At 49.6% G+C, this 24,314-nt stretch overlaps 1 protein-coding gene across 4 annotated transcripts in view; it reads left to right on the forward strand.

The window, feature by feature from the left end:
- Positions 1–24,314, forward strand: part of PLXNA4 (plexin A4) — a 592,266-nt gene that overhangs the window by 464,562 nt on the left and 103,390 nt on the right. For all 4 annotated transcript variants that reach the window (XM_053218068.1, XM_053218067.1, XM_053218069.1 and 1 more), the window contains one exon: positions 17,173–17,273. In XM_053218068.1, coding sequence (XP_053074043.1) covers positions 17,173–17,273 — 101 coding nt within the window. The remainder of the gene's footprint in view (positions 1–17,172; positions 17,274–24,314) is intronic.

A 24,314-nucleotide genomic window follows, 5' to 3' on the forward strand; every position in this document is an offset into this window, starting at 1 on the left:
GTCCATGCAGCAGACTTCTGTTCCAGCCCATCCCAGGGCAGTACAGGCCCAGGACTCTGCATCCTTGCCCATCGCTGGCTCTCCACGCCAGGTCCCTCATCCTGTGCTGCTTCCCAGTGACTCTGGTGGCTGATCATTTTACTGTCTCCATAGTTCTGCCTTTTTGAGAATACCGTGTGGTTTTAATAATTATGTAGCCTTTTCAGATTGACTCCTTTCACTTAGTAAAAATACATTTAAGCTTCCTCCCTGTCTTTTCATGGCTTGATAACTCATTTCCTTTTAGCGTTAAATAATATCTTGTTGTCTGGTTCTATCACATTTGCTTTATCCATTCACCTCCTGAAGGACATCTTGCTTGCTTCCAAGCGTTGACGATTATGAATAGGGCTGCTATACTCATCCATGTGCAAGAATAGTTTGTTTCTCATCCACCTAGCTGGGTACTGCCCACCATAGGGAAAAGACCCAAGACTCAGATGCACAAAGACTTCAGGGAGTCCAGACTGGCGGAAAGACACCTCATCGCACAGGTGTCCAATCCACACCTTACTCTCAGAAAGGGCTCAGTGTCTGTCTGCTAGTGATAGAGGAGGGGCCTCTTTAGAAGGCTAAGTGACTAAGAAATGTAAAGAATGCCCTCGGTCCTTTGTTTCTGTAATTATGAGTAGATTACCATGGTGCACGAGCAGTAAACTAGGGCACCAGTACAGATAAGCACAGTTTACTTCTGCATCAAACTATTTCCTAAGTCACAACTGATTACATTTAATGGTGTGCGTAATCCTTCTCATTTGTCCTTCGCATTGGGTGTAACTGGAAAACATGTTGCATAAATGGCTGTGGTGAGTACTCGTAGCCAATAAAAGCCTGGATTCAGAGGCCTGAAGGTCTCATCCAATGCGGGGATTCTTTGCTCCTTGTGTTAGGTTTGAACAGCCAAGTCAGGCTTTCACAGCAACCTGTCTCTCCTCCCCATGTATTCCTGGAGCTGTGGTCTTGCGTGGGTGTGGCTACTCTTTCCAAGCATCACGAAAAGTCTAAGCTTTAGACACATGCTGTCACGTATGTGAGGGGAGACTGGTCACAGGGGACAAGGAAGAGGAGATGGGAGAATGAGGGGAAAAGCCTATTTGGAAGGTGGAGGCAGTGGTGGAGAAGGGACCCTCTCCTGGGGTCGTGGGGACCAAGAGACTCTCACTCCCATCCCCTGTTTCCCAGGAAGGAGCCTTCAGCCGCTACCAGGAGGGACAGCTCATTCAGGCTGAAGTGTGAATCTGTGACCCTGCCAGGCCATTTCTGATAAAAAGTAAAAGGGAGAAGACAAGGGAAGATCCAACTGCAGGGAGGGAGGCACTGCCCAGGCAGGAAGAGGGACCCCCCACCCCCCATGTATCTGCACCTGCTTCGTTCTGCCTCCAGCCCTCCCTTTTCAGACAGGGGATGCCCTTTGATTTGCACCATCCCTAAACTCCCTTTGCTCCTTGAAGGACCAGAGGACAGAGAAGCCCTGGTGTTGGGGAGACCCTGTCGAGGTTTTGCTGAGTCTAAGTGAATAGGACGCCGGGCCAGGCCTCTTGCAGAGATTCCATGGGACCTCTGTCAGGAAGCTTTCTCATCATTTTTCTGCCTTAAATGCCCACCTCTCCAACTGCACCCTCCATCCCCAAGACGTGGACTTACTGAGGCTTGTCCTGGCAAGGAAGCCTTTGGGTGTCTATGGTTTTGCTGGGTCCTCCCTATATTTAGGAAGCTGAGTTGACAGGAGGAACTGAACAGCACAGAAGGGCAGGGTGGACCCTCCCAGACTTCCCCTTCCTCAGAGAGGCTGCAGGGTCAGCACAGGTGGCAAGATCACCCAGGCCAACGAAAACCCGACCAAGTTACCCCTCAGGTCCAAGGCCACAGCCGAGCAACTGAGAGCAAATCTGGGTCAGAACAAGCCACGCACGGGAGCGCCTGGGTGGCTCAGTCAGACTCTTGGTTTTGGCTCAGGTCATGATCTCGCAGTTTTGTGAGTTCAAGCCCCGCCTCAGGCTCCACGCTGGTGGTGCAAAGCCTGCTTGGAGTTCTCTGTCTCTCTCTGTCTCTCTCTCTGTCTCTCTCTCTGTCTCTCTCTCTCTGTCTCTCTCTCTCTCTCCCTGCCCCTCTCCCACACACACGGTCTCTGTCTCTCTCAAAGTAAAATAAATAAAAACCTTAAAAAATTATTAAAAAAAAAAAAACAAGTCACCCACCCACTTCTGGCATGCGAGCGCTGTGAAATTCAAGTTAGCCCAGGCTTCTGGCCAACCTATGGGCCCAGGCTGCTCCTTGTCTTGAGACCAGACCCCTGAGCCCCAAGACAGGATGTGGATTCACTACTGAGCCCTAGGTAGCAGCGCCCCAGGACATAGGCAGGCTCTGAAGTCTGCAGCCCCCAGAGCCAGTGAAACAATTCCATAATTGGTAAAGTCCCTGGAGGTTAGGTATACCATCCCCTTCCTGCTCCTCCCAGGGTGACACTGTGCCATGCCGAGTGATGGTCTTGGGTCCTGCCCTGCGTGAGATGATAAAGCCATATTTGAAGATGAGAATCATGGGTGTTGAGATAGACCTTGCCATGGAAACATGCTGGCCAAGGAGCAATTCTAAGGGATATTTAAATGGGACCTCTCCAACCCAATTCTGCCTTCATCAATTTCCATGATGTTTGGATCCGGCTCAGGCAGCTACTGCTCTTTGCTGGGGACTTTTAGGCTCTTGACCCCATGCAAGAGAGGGGATTCCAGTGGAGAAAGGAGGCTACACCAGCCGTGGAGCAGTCATAGCTCATAGGTTCTGAGTCCTGTGTCAGAATCCTGGCTCTGCCCCTCACTGGCTGTGTGCCCGTGAGTAAGTCACTTAACCTCCTCCAGCCGATGACCTCATCTGTAAAATGGAGGCTGTCCTTCCCGGCCTGGCTTCCTCACAGGGTTGGGGGGGGGGGCGGGGGAGGTCACACGTAATCATGCCTGTGAAATTGCTTTGTAAATTGCGAAGCCAAGTACGGCAGCCAGTATCATTGTTATGCCTGCTCTGCCTGTCTCTGTCCTCAGAGCCTCTGACCTTTTGCATCTCTCAGACTCCAAGGCAGAAATACATCAGCCTTAGACCCCAACTCCTCTGCCACTGTGCCTAAGGCCAGCCTATCATCAGGGTCATCAGTGGGGGCCGAGGGGAGAAGCACTGTGCTTTAAGAAAATATAGATGCCTGGCTCCTGGAAATTCTGATTTTGCTGCTCTGAGGTTGGCCTGGACATCAGCGTTTTCTAAAAGCATTACAGTTAGGTTTTAGTTAAAAGCTCCACTAGGTTTAGGGGCGCCTGGGTGGCTCAGTCTGCTAAGCGTCCAACTTCAGCTCAGGTCACGATCTTGCTGTTCATGAGTTCGAGCCCCGCGTCAGGCTGTGTGCTGACAGCTCAGAGCCTGGAGCCTGCTTCAGATTCTGTGTCTCCTTCTCTCTCCGCCCCTCCCCACTCACACTCTGTGTCTCTCTCTCACTCTCAAAACTAAATAAACATTTAAAAAAAATTTTTTAAAAAGACAGCTCCGCTAGGTTTGGAACCCCTTAGGCTAGACCCCACTTCCTTGCCTTTCCCCTCCTCCCTGGCACCTCCCATGTACCCTGATTCTCCCCTTGGCTTGCAGAGGCTCCCTGAGGGTGGTCCACACTCAGCAAGTGGTGGCATGGGGAGCCTGAGAGGGGAGTCCTACACCCCCCACCACCCCCTCACGTGCCCCAGACTCTGGTCCAGCTCAAGCTCTGTTTACGGCAGCATCCCGGGCAGGCTTAATGGAGTAGAAAAGCTTCTTCAAATGAATGCCACTTATGGCATGCTACCTGCCCTAGATTGTCACAATTTGTTTCCTTGCTGCTGCCTCAGTCCTGCATCCCGCAGGTTTGTTTGCAAACTCAGCAAACGCCCCGTGTTTAATCGTGTCTGGAGGCTGCCTCCTCACGTCCCTGTCACAGCAGGGTCTGCTGGACTCTGTGCCAACGCCACCACGCTGAGCCTCGCTGCCCGACCCTGGCCTGCCAGACATGCCGTGCCAACCAACGTACCCACGTGCCGGCACACAGCGTGGCCTCTTGTGTTTGGCCGGGAGCCAGCATGATTTCCTGTCCCGGACCCACAGCCAACTTTTGATTATGCCTGTTCACAGAGGTCAGGGGAGAAGCGGAATAAATTAAGGCCGCAGATAACCCTGACCTCATTTCATCTAATAGCTGGAGCGGCTCCCTAGCTTCACCTAACTTTCCCCAGTGCTGTGGGCAATAAAACAAATTCACTGGGGTTTCCTCCTCTTCCTGCCCTCCGCTTGCTGTTCAAAAGCCCAGGAAAGGCTATCGGAAAAGCTGGAGAAGGGGAAGGGGAAGCAGGGAAGTGGTTGGAAAGTTCTGAGCTGGCTGTGGGGCCAAGCCCCCCTTCCTAGGGCCAGGACTGTGGGTCTGGGGACCAGAGGGGTTCACTGGGTGGGGTTGGCCGGTCAGGAATAAGATCATGAGGTCCCACTGAGAGTCCCCTCAAGCCCTAACTCCTTGTCCAGCACCACTTATAAGGTAAACAAATGGCGGAAGCATTCAGCTGTCCCAGGGACATACCTGGAAACCTTCAAGGTTGAACTTTTCATTTAGGGGAATGCTATCTGCCCCCGAGGAGAAGCAAACCAAAAACGTGGACCAGCCATGGTTGTCATCCCTGTAGTGACAGCTGCCACGTGTTTGGTGAGGATGTCCAGGAGCCGTGTGCAGTATTTTACAGGTATTATAGTATTTAGTTTGCGTAACCTTTTGGAGGCTGGGGAATGTTAAATGCCTGCACAAGCTAATAAGTGGCAGAGCTGGAGTCCGAATGGCAACCCCTGAGATCACCAAGCCCAGGTCCCAACAGCCGCACCGCCTGGCTCCCCAGTGAACTTCCCTCCCCCCTGTGGGTTCTACGCACCCAGATCCTTCTCCCAGGCCCTCCATCTGCTGAGCGTACCTGTCATATGTAATGAAATTTTGATATTGGGGGCTGTCTGTTGCTGTAACAGAGACTTGAGTGGACGGAGAAGGAGTGGCTGAGGCTCCTAGCCTCCCCCACCCCAGGCCATCCCACACACGTCCATGGAGAATGGGTACATGGTAGCCAACGGTGGATGCCTCCTCCCCCCGACCCCCACCCCAGGGCCAGCAATCCTTTCTCCCTGAGTCCCCATCTAAAGATAGCCCTGACCAGCCGCTTTTCATCTGTTTCAAGCCTTAGCCCGATGTTGATCAGATTCCCCAGCTGATGTGCAGTGGATGAGTTACCTCTACCACACCCTCACCCCTCAATGATGAACCTCCTAATGGAAACCAAGTGACCCACAGCTACAGTGCTATGGGGTCAGCTCCTGGCAGATGGATGCGGGAGGCCCCACCTTACCTCCTCAGCTTTGCTGCCTGGACACACGAAGGCTGGTGTGGCGTGGCTGGGCTGCCCGGCATAGCGTGGTCCCACTTAGAGAAAGGCAAGAATGGGCATTGTCCTCTCACATCTGCAGAGCTAGTGCAGAATGCCCTCGGGGCATCATCTCTTAATGAGGAAAACACATTTGCCCATGCGGACCCATGTCCAAGGACACTCAGACATTAGAGGACTATCTTCCTCTTTCCCCAGCAGTAGGCAGGGCCCCTGACCCCACAGGGGGTCTCTCATAGGTCCGGGAGAGTTCTTTGGCTGCCTTGAGGCAGGAGGTGAGGGCAGAGGAAGAGGATCTAGGTTCCTTTGGGGCACCTGTGGCCTCTGTCGCCTCCTTCTTAAGCCAGCAGCACCTGACTGCCTGAGATGCTGGGGCCTAGAAGGCCCCTGAGGTATATCAATTTCCTTTCATTTGGGCCCCATGATTTTTCCCAGGGTCAGACTCCTTTTTGAAGGAAGATGTTGGCCCACTATCCAAAGGAGACTCCTGCCCAGACAGGAAGGTCTGCAAGGAAAGTTGTGTTTATTTGCAAACATGCTCCCATGGCCCTGAACACTCCCGCCCACCGCCATGTGCAAATGCCGCACCTGTTACCAGGCACACACGTGTAGGCACACACCCTCAGGCTGCCGTGCCCCCATTCACACCAGTGTACCATTCACACACAACCGTTCTTTAGTTTGAGCAGTCAGATCATTGCTGGGGATGCTGGCCAGTAGTGCCCTTGACAGAAGGCAGTTAGAGGGAAGGGTTGGGTGCTGGGTGGAGAAGGGAGTGCCTGCCCGGTCTGCCCTGCCGCTTCCCACAAAGAGTCATGCCAGAGAGCCAGAGGGTCTCGGCATATGTCTCAGAACTCACTTGGCTCAGCTGCAGGGGCCTGGATAGAGGTGTCGCCGTGCCAGCCCCTCCCCCTCCCTCTTCTTGGCTGCTGAAACAGAGGCCTCCGTTGAGCAGGCTGGGCTTAGGAAACTCACACCAGCAGGTCGCCAGTTCCAGCTCAGATGGGACCGTGGCCTCTGTAGCCTCCGTCAGCAGCGCCTGGTGAAAGATGGCTGGAATGGGAGCGCTTTGATCCCCAGGAAAAAGGCTCCTTCCCACCTGTTGGGCTTGGGGGTAGGGAGGGAGGCTCCCAGTCCCCAGTGGTATGGGTCCCAGAAGCTCTGCCTCTTCCTTCAGCCCTGACCTTGAAGCTAGGTCAAGAGCAGACATCTTGGGCAAGAGTCTGTATCAGAATAGGGTCTCAACAGAATAGTGTTGGTAGCCATGTGGCTTTGGACAGACCCTACAACAACTGAGCTTCATCTGAAAAATGAGGGGACTGGCAGCTGGATTGTTCCCAGGGTCCCTTCCAGCTTATTAACTCTGTGAATACCAGAGCATTCCTCCCATCCTGGGTACCTTCTCTCCAGCATGGTGACGGGGCGGCTCTCAGGGTAACATGTGGGTGCAGCCACCAGTCTCCTCTGTCAAATGCACTGAACTGACCTGCCTGGGAAAACTCATGCCTTGCAATACCCCAGCTCTAGAAGTCCTGCCTCCCGGGGCACCTGGGTGGCTCAGTCGGTTAGACATCCAACTCTTGATTCCGGCACAGGTCACAATCTCACAGTTTTGTGATTTCAAGCCCTGCATCAGGCTCTGTGCTGACAGTGCAGATCCTGCTTGGGATTCTCGCTCTTACTCTGTCTCTCTGCCCCTCCCCCACTCCCTCTCTCTCTCTCTCTCTATATATATATATATAGATATACATATATACATATATACATATATATATATATATATAAACTTAAAAAAATATAGAGCATTGTGTGAATGTGAGCATAATCGTCCAGAGAGGGGAGAGAAGTTGACCTTTAAGAGATGAACTTGTGGCAATACTCCAGAAATTATGGGTTTTGGGGTAGAGCCATGATGGTCAGATCGGTTAATTCCATAGGGTTCTTGGAACATGAGCTCAACAGGAACCAAATTCATTCATTCATGTGACCCTTTACCCTCTTTCTTATGGATTCTCGTTTGCCGTGCCTGAGCTGGGCACGAGGTGTGGAAAGATGAAGAGAGAGGACTTCACAACACCCCTCAGGGGAGCCTTTTATCTGGGAGAGATGCTGGAACAACAGACTAAGTTGTTACTGGCATTGGACTAACACATTCCTATGTATCCTCCCAATTAATCCTTGCAGCAGCCCTTCAGGGTGCTTCGTTGTCCTCAGATGAGAAAAGGGATGCTCGGAGAAGATGAGCTGTTCAAGTCACACAGGAAGGGGCAGATCCAGGATTCACACCCCTATCTATCTTTCCTCCAAATCTCTGCTTCTCACGAAGCACTGAGATAAAGCTATTCCAAACTCCCTTTTTTCTCTCCAACCACATTGGAAGGAGCCAGGAAGTCTCCCTGGAGGAGGAAGGCTGCACTAAGATCTACTACAGGTCTCCCTAGGGCTGCTACTCCATGATGAGCCTCTTTGCCCTCCAGAGGGGCCCTCAGCCCCTCGACTTAGCCAACCTTTCCTGGCTTCCAGCAAGAAGCCTGCTATACTGGGAAACTTTCAACCTGAGAACCGGGGTTCAGTGGAGGTACCGGAGGTTTTTCAATCCCCAGGGGCGGCAGCAGGGGAGTCGGTGTGTTGGAGCCTGATGGCAGGCTGCTGACCCTGCTTCATTTCAATTTCTGCCTTTGCCACTGCCCTGCTGTGTGACCTTGGCCAAGCTGCTCAGCCTCTCTGGGTTGTGGCTCTTCCATCTGTGCACCTGAGACGGGGATGGCTCTCTCGCTTGGTGAGGGGTCTGATTAATAACAAACACTGGCCACTGTGGTGTGGCCCACACGGGGAGGCGGAGGACAGGGTGATTTCTGGAGGCTCTGCAGAAATCACGCTGAGAGCTCCTCGCCCAGCTACTGCCGTTTGCTAATGAGGAACAGCATATGTTGATGATTCCGGCGTCAACACTCGCTCCTTGGCTGTCCGAGTTCCCAGAGCAAACTGGCTTCCTATTAGGCATTTATACTTATTAATAGCAGCAAATTGCAGCCCTCCACAACATCTGCTACTTTTCATTTGCAAGAGCTTCCCAGACCATTTGTATTAGTAGTATTTTGCGACCGGTTCTCCTAGGCAGAGTAGGCCTGGGTCCCCCTATCTAGAAATCAGTCAGGGGAGGTGTAACGAGGGAAAGGATTTGTTCAGGGTTATCCAGACACCCGGAATAGATTAGAGCTCGGGCCTTCAGCTCCCAAGCCTCGTGTTCTGAAGCTGTTGCCCTTGTTCTTGACGTTGCCCTCGACGACCTTGACCCCAGAACTCCTGCCTACAGGCAGGTGGGGACAATGCTGACAGCCAGGGCTGCTGCCCTTGACCCTGTGCATGAGTCTGCTATTGGGGGAGACCCCTGCTGGATTAACCCCATGGCGAGAGCAATAAGCAGGAGAACCTGCAAAGTTCAAGGCAACCCATTCCTGAGGGGCTTTTATTGCTGCTGAGCAGATAAAACCATCTCCTGGCACTAGGGCAGCGAGGAGGCCAGCATGGGGGGTCCTTTGAGCATCTGTGCTGCAGGCTGGCTGTCCACACGTAAAGAACCACATTCTCTTTCCAGAGCCTTTTCTGGTACTTTGCCCAGGGGCTGGGCCTCCCTGAGATCTATAGATCTACGGTCCTAGAATTAGGAGAGCTTGGTCAGCATGGAATATACTGGGAAGATTCATTTATGATGTTAGACCCAGCTTTTAAAAGAAAGTAGAGTGGCACCTGGATGGCTCAGTCAGTTAGGCGTCTGACTTTGGCTCAGGTCATGATCTCACAGTTCATGGGTTCAAGCCCTGTGTCGGGCTCTGTACTGACAGCTCAGAGCCTGGAGCCTGCTTCAGATTCTGTGCCTCCCTCTCTCTCTGCCCCTCCCCTGCTTGCACTCTGTCTCTTTCTCAACAATAAATCAACAATTAAAAAAATAAAAAGAGAAGAAAGTAGAAACTACCACACTGCAACCTTTCCCTCCTCCATTTACCCTCTCCCCTCTACCTGTCACAGGACCTTTATACCCTAATGTGACTTTATGGCCAGCATCTGTGTATCAGTTAGCTATTTCCATAAAAGAGCTGTGTAACAAACCACCTCCAAAGTCAGTAGCAGATAATAATAAGCATTAACTCCCATAACCTGCACATCCATTGCATGTCAACTGATCTGGGCTAAGCTCAGCTGGGTGGTTCTGGCTTAAGCTTCTGCACCAGCTGGGCTTGTCTTCTGTCTGTGGGTTGGGCTCAGGTCTGCTCCACACGGGTTCATTTGGCTGAAGGAGAAGCAGCTACATGGGAATCTCTTTTCATGGCCATGACAGAAACGCAAGAGGGCAAGGCCAACCACAGAGGCACATCTCAAGCCTTTGCCTTGTGCTTGTTGTCATCCCATTGACCAAATCAGGTCCTGAGACCAAGCCCAAGTACAAGGGCCTGGAAGTACACTCTATCTCTCCATTCACCGTGAGGCCAGGTAGGTAGGGCCCCGGGGACGTAGGAGGCTACTTCAGGGGAGTGAAGAGTTGGGACTCATGACACAATCTACCATAGCCTGTGACCAGCCTCCTGGCCTCAGTCTCTCTGACCAGCCTGCCAAGGTCAGACATAACTGCCATCTCTGAGCAAAGAGGATGTGAGTGATTGTGTTCCGGGCACCTGGCATGACCTGAAATAAACACAGCTTCCTGAGCCAGTGTTCAGCCACCACAGGTTCAAGCCTTGGCAGTGAGGGGGTCAGAGGTCATCACAGGAGACAAGGGCTCTTATGCAGCCCTGGCATGGCCCCAAGTCAGTAGAAGTGAGGTGTGGAAAGGCAGCCAGAGGCCACTAAAGGAAAGAAAGGGCCCTGGAGAGGTTTGGAGGGGTGCCCCAAGACCACAATGCTGAGATCCATATGGATTACCAAGTTACTAATGTTCTGGAAAAGGACTGGCTTTTCCCAGCTCTACTTCCTTTGCTCAGAGACAGGAGGACAGGACAGGGGTGGATGGGACAGCACCAGGGACGACGGGCACCAGGCACAGTCCCTGCACAGCTTGATAGCTCTGTAGCAGCCCTTCAGAGTTTCTTAATGGGTCCTCTTGCATCTTTTTTCCCCTTTTTTGACAATTTTGAAGGAAACTGGGTACTTAAGGAGCCTCTCAGACATTTAAATTAACCCCCACCATCAGACTCAGCATAGGCACGGCAACATTGGCATCCAATTATAAGAGGAGAGACGGAGGAATAACTCACATTTCGACGAGAGTGTCAAATATTTAAAGAAATGAGAGCTATGCACAGAGATGGTAGGCTGTGTCTATGGAACGTGTCTGAATGCAATCCACAGAGCAGCAGGCTCCCTTTGGGACGCTCACAGCAACAGGCGGAGTGGGACTCGACTGCCAGAAGAAAGCATCTTCCCGATATCAGGGAAACCAAGCAGAGTCTAGACAGTCGGGGGCCAGGACTCAAGAAAACTCCCCCAGCTGCCTTGAGCACACCCAGGGCCTGGCCGCTCCAGGCGGTGGGCTCTCTTGATCAGAGTACAGAAGCTTGTCAAGGTCAAGGCCATGAACTGAAGTCCTGTGTGGGCTCCTTCACTCTGTCTCAGTCAGTCCTTATATTTCTATCCCAGGCCACTGTTTTAATACATTCACGGCTTTGTTCGTGGGGCCGGACAGGTGAGAGAATAGAGATGATGATTCTATTTACAGTATTTAAAACCCAGATGAAGCTACACTCTATGATTTAGGGAAGTTTACCTTGGGGCAAAAGGGTGAAGAAAACCAATGTGAGTGTCGGAAAGGTAAGGGGTGGGGGGGAGAGGAATAGAGGTAGACAGAGATAGATACCAGCACACAGGTTTCCTACTCATAATGGCGAATAAGAAGTGCCAAAGTAGAGACAAAGCAGTAACCGGAGCATCTTATAAAATCAGAGACCATTTGACCTCACAAGACCAATTTGAATTCTGAGACCCTGCCCCGTGCCTCTTGGATGAGGTGGGAGGTGAGAAAGCGTTCTGGGTAGAACAAAGCTATGACATTATTTTTCCAAATCAGGAAATGGAGGCCCAGAGCTTGCGAATGACAGATCAAAGTTACATCACAGTCCATGATAAGAGATATTCATCCAAAACCCTTTTGTCCATGTGAGATTAAATTGAAAAGGGTAATATGCCAATCTTTTCACGCAAGGATCTCAGAATATTTTATACACATGAATTTATTAGTCTAACCAGAAATAGTTGTCTTTTTGCGTCTGGCGTATTTCACTTAACACGATGTTTTCAAGGTTCATCCGTGTTGTGGCATGTGTCAGAATTGCCTTTTTTTGAAAAGCTGAATATTATACTAGTCCCTCCTTATCCACAGGGGATATGTTCCAAGACCCCTTGGTGGATGACTGAAACCATGGATCATACAAAACCCTAGATATCCTGTTTTTTTCCTACATATACATACCTATGATAAACTTTAATTTATAAGTTAGGCACAGTGAGAGATTAACAACCATAATGAATAGTAAAATAGGACAATTATAATAATATAGCATAATAAAAGTTATGCGAATGTGGTCTCTCTGTCCCCCAAATTTCTTATTGTACTGTACGTCTTGTGATGATGTGACATGATAAAATGCCTACATGATGAGATGCAGTGAGGTGAATGACGTAGGCACTGTGACATAGCTGTTGACCTTCTGATCATACATTAGAAAAGGAGATCATCTGCCTCCAGACTGCGGTTGACTGTGGGTCACTGAAACCGCGGATGGCGGGGTGGGGCAGGGGGCCGACTGTATTCCTTTGTCGATCTGTACCACACTCATTTATCCATTCGTCTGTTGGCTTGCTTTGGCTATGGGTTGCTCTGGGTTGCTTTCCCCCTTTTGGCTATTGTGAATAATGTTGTTATGAACATGGGTCGATAAATATCTGTTTGAGTCACTGCCTCCAGTTTTCTGGGGTGTGTACCCAAAAGGGCAATGACTAGATCGTATGGCAATTTTATCTTTAGATTTTTGAGGAACCACTACTATGCTGCCCCATAGGACTTTGCACAAACCCAGTGGCATATGCAAAGACGACCCTGTGCCGGCCCTGTCCGAACCCCTCTGCCTGAGGAGCCCCCTGCTCTCCCCCAGCACTGCATAGGCACACACAGAGGTTCTGCAAGGTGGTGGGGCTCCTGTCTTTAGAAGCAGCGAGGGAGCTCATGCAGACACATCAATCAATACCTCTCCTGGAGTCCAGTGACCAGGGGACAAACCTCAATCTTTTGTGGTGTCTGAGACCATCCATCACTAGGATGGCTTGGGTCACATCGCCATCTGATTTGTTCTCCAAGCGGAAGCCCCCCTCCATGACTTTCTTTTCTCACCTCTTCCTGTGGTCTGAATTCCCCCACTCAGTTAATTAGCATGCCTGGCACTGTAGCTTAAGACTTTAATCAGCGTGGGGTGGTTTTAATTAATCGTGTGGCTCTGCATCTGGAGTGGTTTGTGTTCCAGGGTCAGAAGAGGAGCCGACGATGGGGGAAGGGAGAGGCGGCTTTGTTTGGTGTAAGGTGTGGGCGGAGAATCTGGGGACTTGGGGGGAAAGAATCGCAATGCCATGGTGCTCGGAAGCCACCTGGGCACCCGTACAGCTTCCTAGCAAGGTGCAGAAGGTAACCTGAGCCATGAGGGTATAGAATCGCACCAAGATAAATGATGGATAATCCGTCTAGTTTTCAGAAGTGACCTCAAGTGTCAGAAAGTTTTCTGTTGCTTTCCAGAATTACCCATGGGGTGGGGAGTGAGGCAAAGCAGTCGTATAGATGGGGAGATGTAGAGTCAGTCTGGAAGGGGTTGGCCGTTCTGGGGAATGCTGCCGAAAAATGGGCCTTTGAAGGTTTCCCAGGACCGACCTTCCTTGGGAAAGGCGAGGTGAGTGACACCTACCTCTCAGGTAATGGTAACCTTTTTGCCTGGTCTATAGCATCCACACTTTAGAAAGAATGGGGGGAAAAAAACGAGATAAAGCTCAGGAGAGTAATCAAAAATGACTGAGTGTATACATAGAAAGATCCTAAAAGAAAAGGTCGAGAGAAGCTGGGTCTCATGATAACTGCCTAGGAAGGACTTATGCCCCTGTCCCACAGGGATCTATCTAGATGAAAAGCAGAGAAAAAGACAAGTCTGTTACAGTATCTGGTAAAAGCACTGAATAAGTCCAGGAAGCAGGGCTGCCCCGGAGTTTCATCCCAGATGAAGCGATGGCTGCTGGTTAGGGGCAGACAGCACAGTTCAAGGAGGAAACAGTAATATCAAGGTGCTAAGGAAGAAAAATTCCTCCCGGCCTACTATACTCCTGGTGGAGTTCGTGGGTCCAGGGAAACCTGCCGGAGCAGTTTCCTATGGTGTGGTAGAGAGGTAATGTGTCAGTGCAACGAAGAACGAGACATTAAGGACAAAGATGACAATAATAACCGTCACTTATAATGTCCTTGTGTGTTTACAAAGCAACTTCACACCTATCAGGTGATCTGTGCTCTGGGAAATCCCGTGAATTCGGGAGGTGCAGGGAGATTTTTATCTCCGTGTTTAAAGACGAGGGAAAATGAGACCCAGAGGGAGAGGAGGACCCCATTGCTGGTAAATGGTGGAGTCAGGATTTGAATCTCACTCTGTGGGCTCCTACACTCTTTCCAACCAAACTAAAATCACTCTCATTTAGAATGGGGAGAGGAAGGAGTTTATAATTCTAGGTATTGGCGTTATTAAACACCAGTTGCAAGATATTTTTAGAAATCTGAATGCAAAGCCTTTTGAGAACATCAGGTTCGCCAAGCAGCTGGCATACCCCCAGAGCCCCATGGCCCATCCATCTAAGACAGATTATAGAACATGTCAATGGGAGAAACTGGGGAGGATATTAATTAAGTTTAGACCAAGAAAATGCTTTTGATTGAACAAGCCATGATTTTCTCCTTAAGCCCATGCAAAATATGGAGTGCTAGACAAGCATCTGGAACACATGAAAACATTATTATGTACTTGTGTTACCAACTTTCACCATCTATGGCCCCTTTTATTACTTTTTCCCCTCTAGGCATCATGTTTTCAAAGATTTTTGCCTGCTAAACAAGCTGCATTTATTAAGTAATAATATATTTCCTATTCTTAATGTGGGACATACATCACTGAGTATGCACACAAAAAAGAAAACAGCAACAATCCAATTTCCATTACGCTTTGGGAAATATTGAAAATAGCGTGAGGACCTTATTACCACTCATGGATTCCGGGGAGTCCAGGTACTCTGGGCTGGGAACCCCTATTTATATGCTTACATGAACAGCGTGTCTGTGCCCACTTAAGGGATGAGGAGAGACATTAAAGAGGCAATAGGAATAGGGTAAGTTCCTGGCTAGGTGTAGAGCCCGCAGGGTAATTTGTACGAAATTGATTGTCAGAATTAATTGCAAGAATGGGAAGGTTGCATGTAGGCAGAGCTCAGGCGTGGCCCCTGCAGCTTACATGAGCAGTAATAACGGGAAAGATAAAATCCCACGAGTGCCAAAAGATGTCTGAGAGGGCCACAAAGGCCAAGGGCAAAGCTAGAAGAATGGGAGGAGGAGGCCAACAGGTAACTAGGAAGAAGCAAAAATGCAGCACACGGTCAGTAAGATGGCTCAGCGGGCACCTGAGGAAACAAAACAAGAAGGTATATAAAGGGAGTAAGTAAATGAAGGTGGAAAGGGAAGAGCGATCATATGGGGTTTGGTTTAATTACTAATTAATTCCAAAAGACAGTCTTGAGACTAATTGAGCAGACCCTGGTGCCAATTGGCCTGTGCGTGAGCTACAAGTAACCCCTGCCAAGTGTACATCATTTTAGGGAGTCAGATGCCCGTGCAGCAGCATGGGATGCAGCCTGTGCATTTACCTACGAAACACGGAGGCTCGGTCAGGTCGGTGTGGTTTGTACTTCTTGGTGCCTGTTGTCTGATGGCGAAAAATTAAAAAGGGGCGGCCACATCAAATTCTCTTAGCACAAGCTGAAAAATTAGGTAAGAAGTCTTCCGCTGAGATAAAAAGGTGCCCCAAATAGAAAAGGATGATTAAAAAAAACCTTTTTGTGAGGAAGAAACTGGCAAACTAGAGAATAAAGACCAAGGCTATTGAAAGAAAATTAAAATTCATTTGATCCTGGCTATCGTGATTAAGTACCTCCTATGTACCAGGCCCTGAGAAGTCATGTAAAAAGACATCCAGGCGAAGCTACATTGGAGAACAAAGAAATGCAAAAGATCTTTCCGAGCGTGCAGGCAATGGAAGCAATTGGGCTAGGCAGAAACGTCGTGTGGAGCATTTTACATTAATAAGTGGCAGGCAAAAGCAAGTGGAAGGTTCTGGGGTTGGAGAGGAAGCCTCCAGTCATGAAAAGGGTGTGAGCAGGAGGAGAGGTAGCAAAGGCTGTTCTATGAAGGCACCAGAATGAAACACCTTTAGAGCCAGTTGGGCAACAGCATGAGAAAGAGAGAGGGCAGGTTAACAGCTACAAGGTGATGCCAAAGGCATGGAGAACAAGAATGAGAAGAGTCTTGGATTTGGCTTGTGTGCTCTCTGGGACCGCACAGATGATGAAACAAAAGGAGGGGAACCAAGAAGAAGGCAGAACACTGTATGGAAAGAAAGAAAGAAAGAAAGAAAGAAAGAAAGAAAGAAAGAAAGAAAGAAAGAAAGAAAGAAAGGAAGGAAGGAAGGAAGGAAGGAAGGAAGGAAGGAAGGAAGGAAGGAAGGGAGAAGGAAGGAAGAAAGAAAAGAGGGAGGGAGGAAGGAAGGAGGGAAGGAAGGAAGGAAGGAAAGGGAAAAAGAAAAAGAAAGAAAGAGAGAAAAAGAAAAAGAAAGAAAGAGAGAAAGAGAGAAAGAAAAAGAGAGAGAGGGAAAGAAAGAAAGAAAGAAAGAGAAAAAGAAAAGAAAGAGAGAAAGAGAGAAAGAAAAAGAGAGAGGGAAAGAAAGAAAGAAAGAAAGAAAGAAAGAAAGAAAGAAAGAAAGAAAGAAGGAAAGAAAGAAAAAGGAAGGAAGGAAAACAAGAAAGAAGAAAGAATAAACATTTGGGTTTATTATATTAATAATAATATTAATATTATAAGTCAGTAGGTCATGGATTGGATATCTGTAGAGATATTTTGGGGTTTTGACAGTGGGAAAGTTTAAATACGTCTATATAAATATCTTTCATAACAATTTATATGAACTCTAAGGAGGTTGTTTTCAAAGACTCCCAAGAGAATCACAGGTGGCTGTCTCCCCTGGATGCTTATGTGGCCACCTGCTCAAATACTATTCGGGGGTGCCTGGGTGGCTCAGTAAGTTAAGCATCTGACTTTAGCTCAGGTCATGATCTGGCAGTTTGTGAGTTCAAGCCCCACATCAGGCTCTACACTGACAGGGAGGACCCTGCTTGGGATTCTCTCTCTCTCTCTCTCTCTCTCTCTCTCTGCACCTCTTCCACTTGTGTGTCCTCTTTCTCTCTCTCTCTCAAAATAAGTAAACTTTCTTTTTTTTTTAAGATCCCTTCTGGTTCTGGAGCTCTGGACCTCTTCACATTCCTGCAATGATTTAGGTGATATATCTCATAGAATAGTGTCTCTTCCTGGTGAACGCTGGGTGTTCTGCAAAATCCTAATCACCCTTTTCTTGTCCTCCTGTCCTAGCTCACTAGAGTCCCTGTGGAGTCCTGTGGTCAGTATCGGAGCTGCAGTGAGTGCCTTGGCTCTGGTGATCCCCACTGCGGCTGGTGTGTGCTCCACAACACGTGAGTACCTGAGTACCACTGGGCAGCTTCCTCCTGCCTCCTACTTCCCCACCCCACCCCCCACCCTTGCCCTCCCATAATTCTCTTCCTCCTCGCCTTCCCTGTCACCAATCTCCTTCCCTTTGATCTCTCTTCTCTCCCTGCCTTTTCTTACTCTGCCTTTTTTGTATCCTTTGTAAATCCTATCCCCTTCTTTTGTTCTGACTTCACTTTAAATTGCCAAATTCCCATAAGAAATATATGCAAATATCAGCTTGGGAATGATGATGAGTTAGGATATGGAATCACAAGGGTAGTAACATTCTAGAGGGCTGGAGGGAGGTTCCTGGATATTTCTGACTATGGCTGTGGACTGATGTTCCAGAACTGAACACCAGGAAAAAGGCATTGATTGGACTTTTTTCTCAAGGCTCACATAAGCCACAAAATCATGTGCGAGATACATACTCTCCATTTAGTGATTCAACGTCCACATAACACTCTTCAATATCCACCCCTCAAAAAAACTTCTGGTATTTGAGGGGTATATTTTGAGTGTGTAGCACCCAAAGACCCTCCCTCTGCTGTCCATGCACTCATCTGGCTGTCAGGGGACCCTGGGCCTGGGGTCACTAGGCCAGTGAAGCCCCGTCCCAAGTGCTGGGTGTTCTCCCTGTGTTCCCCTTAGTGCTGGTTCCACAGTATTCTCTAGAAGCTGGGAGAAGGCAGTAGTATATACAATGGAGATAAATGGTGGTCTGATAAGTGATCCGAGGACTGGGATACAGGGTATAGACAACCAACCCAGACACATGGAGGGAACTAAAGACACTTCTTTGGAGATCCAAAGACCCTTAGCATTGCTGACCGGAGAAGCCAAAAATAGTTGGGCCCCACTCGGAGGGAATTTGATCCCAGTTAAACTACTGCTGCTGGAACCCCAGACTTCTAGTCAACACTTGAAACAGACATGTTGCGTGTTGGACACAAGTGTCATACGTTAAGGAGAAAGGCTTTAGTCTTCCTGCGAAGACTCTGAACTATGTGTGACCGATGACCATTTCTGGTCATTTTCAACTGTGAGAAGGTGGGGGGTGGGCAGGATCTTGTTTGCAGGAATGCTGGCTCAGAATTTAGGAATGCTTCTGAAAGTGAGAAATGTCCTCTTAGGTGTACATCCTCTCCAAGGGAGTGGTCACCCTCCCATCCCTGGGGAACAGGCTCATGCATAATGAGTCCTTGTGCTCTTTGAGGGAAGGTCTGAAATCCCTCATGTATATTATGGTGGGAAAAACGGAGACCCACTGACCCACATAACTGAGAGATGACTGGAAACTGGGGGTGGGAACGTACTCAAATGTGTGTATGGTAACAGAGAGTAGCAGAGTCCAAGAGGGGCCGGCATAACAGAACAGGGGAGATTGCATTCAGAATTCAGATCAGCTCTGATCAGCACAGAGGAGTTGCCCAAATGGTACTTTGCAAGGCAGAAGGGAAGTCATTTCCTTTTTCCCCCACAATGAGTCCTCTCAGAAAGGGACCGTGTTCCAGACCCATTGCTTCCTTTGGGGCCTAGGCCAGCTGGCTTTCTTCTCAGCCAAGGGTGGCTCAGCTGCTCCTGGCGTGGGGTGCTCACACCTGGCTTCCTTCAAGGACAAATCAGGAAAGCCAGCCCCTCTTGGACACTCTATGCCTGGGGGAGCCAAAGACAGGTCTCCATGTCAGCTTTGATCCTACCTAGAGAGACTGACCCACCCCACATAGCACTAAGCCCTATGAGGAAGAGGGACCCGGAGGCTCTGAGAAGGAAGCAGAGAGACTGTGAGTACCCCTGTATCCCATCCCCAGAGCTGAGCCAAACAGGAAGAAGAAGAGGAGGGACCAGAAATTACTTCCTGTATGGCCTCAGTTTCTCCTTCAGAAACATAGTACCTGCCTCCTGTCAAGTGGCAGAAAACAGGGGTGAACTGGGGCCAAGGAGAAATCTGGACAGTTCATGAAGGAGCCCATCAGTCTGCACTGGGAAGCCAGCAGCTCTATGCTCAGTGAATGTGGCCTAAAGAAAACAGCCATGGGCATGAACTTTGGGAATCTGCCACCAAGGCCAAATTCCACATCGCCCAGCTGTGCAGCAATCTGGGGCAGCCCAGCTCATCTGTGAATTAGAGATGGCAGTGCCGGTCTCACCCACCTCACCAGGTCACCGGAGAATGAGATGAGATCCCGTTGGCGAAAGCATGCCATGCACTGTGGAATGCTATGCAATGTAAGGCGGGGGTTGGGGCAGGAATCGTGACGCAGCTGGGAAAGGACTGAGAGCCCCTGGGTGTGGGCGCCCTGCCGCTTATGTTTTTGGTCAGCCCCCATTGATTGTCCAGATGGCTCCACTTAAATTGCATCCTTCCCTTCCCATGGGCATCCCAGCCTCAAACTGCCTTCCTCTGAGTGCTAGATGCTCCTGCTGGATCCCCCTCACCTCTGTTAACCTGGCATCCCGTCTTCCTTTGAAGTTTGCATATCGTATTCGTATGTGGCGTGTGGGAACAGCCCTTACTAGGCACACGTTCTCAGAAAGCAGGGGAAGGGCTTTCTCTGTGCTGCTCAGCACTGAGCAGCGGCGGCTGCTGCTGCTGCTGCTGCTGGAGCTGCTGGCAGCTCTTCCTTTTGCCCAAAATGCCACGGTGAGAACAGGCGTGGGAGAGCCAGGAGGGACCTAGAAGGACGACGGGGATGGAAATCTACTTCCACTCAGGGAATGAAGTCTACTTCTCACTCTTTGCAAAAGTGCTATGGGGGGTTGGAAAGTATAGGCAGCTCCCATTACTCATGGTGGTTCTGTTCTGTAAGTCACCACAAACACCAAATCAGAGAATACCGATCCATAGCTCCTGGGGTGGTTCCCGGGTCTGGGTTCCTATGAGCCTCTGGTCACAGCATGTCTGTCAACCAGTCAGTACATAACTGCGTTCTGTTTTAAAAACATTTGCAGTGGGGGCGGTGGGGGGGAGCGCCTGGGTGGCTCAGTGGGGTAAGCATCTGACTCTTGGTTTCAGCTCAGGTCACGATCTCATGGTTCATGGGTTCGAGCCCCGCATGGGGCTCTGTGCTGATGGCACGGAACGTGCTTGGGATTCTGTTTCCCTCTCTCTCTGCTCCTCCCCCGTCTGTACTCTGTATAAACAATGTTTATTTATTTATTTTTGAGAGAGAGAGACAGAGACAGAGACAGAGTATGAGTGGGGGAGGAGCGGAGAGAGAGGGAGACACAGAATCCAACACAGAATCATGGGGCTTGAACTCGTGAACCACGAGATCATGACCTAAGCCAAAGTTGGATGCTTAGCCGACTGAGCCACCCAGGTGCCCCAGTGCGTCTCTGTGTAAAGCCACCTTATTTAATAGAAATTGTTTCATTAACACGGAATTCACGGCCAACAGCTCCACATCTCTTGCCTGAACACAGCTTATCTAGCACACGTGTTTTCCCCATAAGGCATATCATGGTCTTCTCATGCTTAAGAGCCCTAGACAGCACTTCAGCACAACACTTGGGGGCCATTTTAAAGGGTGAAGTCACCAAGAAAATGCACAAAAATGCGAAACAAACTGTGGCACTAAATAGACCATGAAAAGGACATTTGTTTATAGTATGAGCTGAAACAAGAAGGCAGAGTATCACTACCTTGTCCAGCCTCTGATGGAAATGTGTGCATGTGACCACTCCAGTTTTTCTCCACTCTGCTCATGTCCAGGAATGACCACAAAGGTGCCATGAGTATCAGTGTGGGGATTTTAAAGAAATGTCAGCAAGTAGGTGAATTTACAAAAATGGAATCCACAACTAATGAGGCTCAGTCATAACTCTGTACATCAGAAATTTGGCGTCCTTGTTTATGAAGAAGAAACAATACCTTCTCATAGTCGTGGCAAGTGGATGAAATTAGGTAATAAAGGACGTTGTAGGTCAAGGTGATGTTCTCTGAAATCTTGAGCCTCCTGATGCTGGGGTCTATGCCAGTGCATGGTCAATCTCAACTCCTCTGGGAGGATACAGCTCATGAGCACCCCCAGGTCAAGACTGCCTTCCAGCCTGCCCACCATGACACTCCCTCCCAGGGTTAATGACCAAGGAGGAGCTCTGGTCCACATGGCTGGATGAAGAAGAGAAGGTTCCTGGATCTTCTAAGATGCTATAAATCAGAATATAATGTTAAATATAGAGAGAGTGAGATAAGCAGATCGTAAGCGTACAGTTTGAACAGTTTTGACAAATGGGAAGGCCCAGGTAATCCACACTCCCATCAAGATACACAAAATGTCCTTCATCCAGAAAGTTCTCTCATGCTCCTTCCCATTCTTTCCAGTGGCTTTTTCTTCCGAGTTGCTTAAGTTCAGGTTGAAGCCAGACACTATTTCTTCTGATACACTCTCCATTTCATTTTATTTTTATGTATTTAATTTAATTTTAATTGTATTTATTTTATTTATATTTTATTTTTATTTTTATTTTTTATTTTATTTCCTTCCTTTCATTTTAAATAGATGCCAACCAGACATTCATGGTTGGGAGAGATGCATGAGGACGCGGCCAGAGAAAGCTGGAGCAGGCAGATCAGAGCAGAAAGTGGCAGAGGACCAGAGGGAGCCCGCAGATGCTTCCCCTGGGGCCCCTCTGTTTGCCAGGCAGGGAGCGTGGTGACAAATGCAGGGGGTTTTATCATGCATGGGAGTGCCATGCCCCCGTAGCCCTTGTCCATACAACTTTCACACTGGCCCTGCTCCCTTGGTGCCAGGCACTGTGCTAGGCTCAGGAGATCCAGGGGGACTACGTTAGACTGGTTCTGCCCTGAAGCTTCATGGGAACTGGGGCCCTTGGGCCAGGGAAAGGGTGGGGGCTGCAGACTGCACCGGAATCAGTGCATTTGGTAGGGCCGCATCATGGGCAAGCCCCTGTGCTAAGTGCTCCAGGGCCCAGCAAGACTGACCCTAAGGAAACCAGGGCAAAAGAGCATCAGGAAGAGGGTTCCTTTGAGTATCAAGACATGCCATTTTTCTGTCACTTTTGCCAACTTTTTATGGTTGTAAGAAGTAGGAGGGTAGGAACTTGGTAGCAAGCGAGCAGCAGAAGCTGTGTGTGTGTGTGTGTGTGTGTGTGTGTGTGTGTGTGTGTGTGTGTGAGACAGAGAGAGAGAGAGAGAGAAATGGAGGGGAAGAAACAAGGAACAGAAGGAGAGAGCATAAGAGAGAGAGTGAATAGTCTAAGGGCAGGGCCCCTACTAACAGGTGGCTCAGGTGGCTGAAAGGGTCCTTTCTACCAGCAAGGGCACAGGTGGGGTGCAGACTGAACAGGCTTAAGAAACGCTTGTGTAATTGAAGCCTCCCTCCCGTTACTCACTCTTGATTGTCTCAAAGCACGGGCCTGCCAACCCAGTAGCACAGAGCATCGCCCCTTTGTCCTCTCATACGGTCCCTGACCCAGCCTGCAGGCTTGCTGGTTTCCAATGGCAACGACAGTTTCAACAAGCTGGGTTTTTGTTTGTCTGTGAATCTTGAGCTTGTATTCCCAGGGCATTTACCTTGGGCCTGACCCTACCTATTCCGACTTGGGGGAAGGTAAAGGAAAGCCTCCAGCCCAGCCTCACCTGTCTTGGGCCTAGAACATTCCCTCCAACCAGGCTTGGCATGTCCCCAGGCCTCCCTCCCATCTTCCCCTGACCAGGCCCAGGCTGAGAAGCCGATCTCAGTCTCAGCGGGTAACGGGATCCCATGGCAGACCCAGCCACATCGATTGGCCCAGACGTTACCTTTCTGAAGAAGGTTCATCAGCGTCACTCCTGGGAGGCTCATGTAACCCAAGACATCAACAGGGGAAAGATAAGACCAGCTTTGCCCAAGTCTCTCTTGCCCCCTGGTGTCCCCACCTCTTTGCAGATTTCTTCTGTTGGAAGAATGCCCACCCTTCGATGCTTGGCCCAGATTACTGCTCAGTATCCACTCCTTTTCTTCTCTATATCATTTCTGCCTAGATGGAGAAAGGGAAAGGGAAGGAGAGGAAAAGTACTGGCACCCAGAGCAGAAGGGAGGGGTTAGAGTGACGTGCCCTCACTGTGCCTGGAGGTCACCCTGATTGCACTGACTGCGGAAGCAGAGGCAGTGGGTCAGACGCCACGACCTCCTCCATGGTCCCCGGCCCTTCCTGTCCTCTCCAAGACCAGAAAGCTCTGGCTGAGCAGCCAGAACAAACCCACCACTGGAAAGTTTCCCTGCCTTGAGCAACTCCAACCAGCTACATCATGTAGGCAGTGTTCAGGGACCTCGGTCTTCACTGGTCCCTGAGAAAATGCACAGTTTGTCCCATAGCCATGGCCAAGTGTCCCCTTAATGGAGCATAAATGGATTCTAAACATGTAAGTCCTTCCTTGCTGCCTTTTGGTATATCCCATAGCCTGGTTTCATTTTCTCCTTAAGCTGTATCGAAGGACTACCTAATACCAACCTGCTAAGGCACCGGTGTCTCTGAGAGCCGTTTGCAGGATGCCCACCCACTCATGAGGAATTGTTAGAATCACTTCTGCCCAGCAACCTTTGCAGTCTATACTCTGGTCTTCCCTCTTTGCCAAAAAGTTTTCAGCCCCTGGTCCAGAGGGAAGAATCCCAGACTAGATATTGGTACAGTCGAGTTTTTCCATTTGTGTCCCAGCAGATACATAGTATGAGTTAAGGTATCTTGCTTTTTCCTCTCCCAACTACTGCCTCCCCACCCCCACCCACATACATGTGTGTAACACATGCTTTCATGACCAAAGGATGTTCAGTCAGCACTGCCATCAGCTCATAGGAATTAGGAAAGTCCTGTGGTCCATATGATCTTGGGGTGTCCCTCCCAGTCTAATGACTTGACTTTCTGGGGACAGCCTGAGGGGCTGGGCTGCCTCTGAGGTTGAAGTGCAGATGTGCACAGCCATATACCAGCATTCACACATTCTAGCCACGTGTGTTCAGCCATGCCATCCTGGCCTCATGGTGTGGAGAGTGGCCCAGCTCACACAGAGTGCTGCCCAG

The sequence above is a fragment of the Acinonyx jubatus genome, chromosome A2, assembly GCF_027475565.1.
Source record: "Acinonyx jubatus isolate Ajub_Pintada_27869175 chromosome A2, VMU_Ajub_asm_v1.0, whole genome shotgun sequence".
In the NCBI taxonomy this organism is placed as follows: domain Eukaryota; kingdom Metazoa; phylum Chordata; class Mammalia; order Carnivora; family Felidae; genus Acinonyx; species Acinonyx jubatus.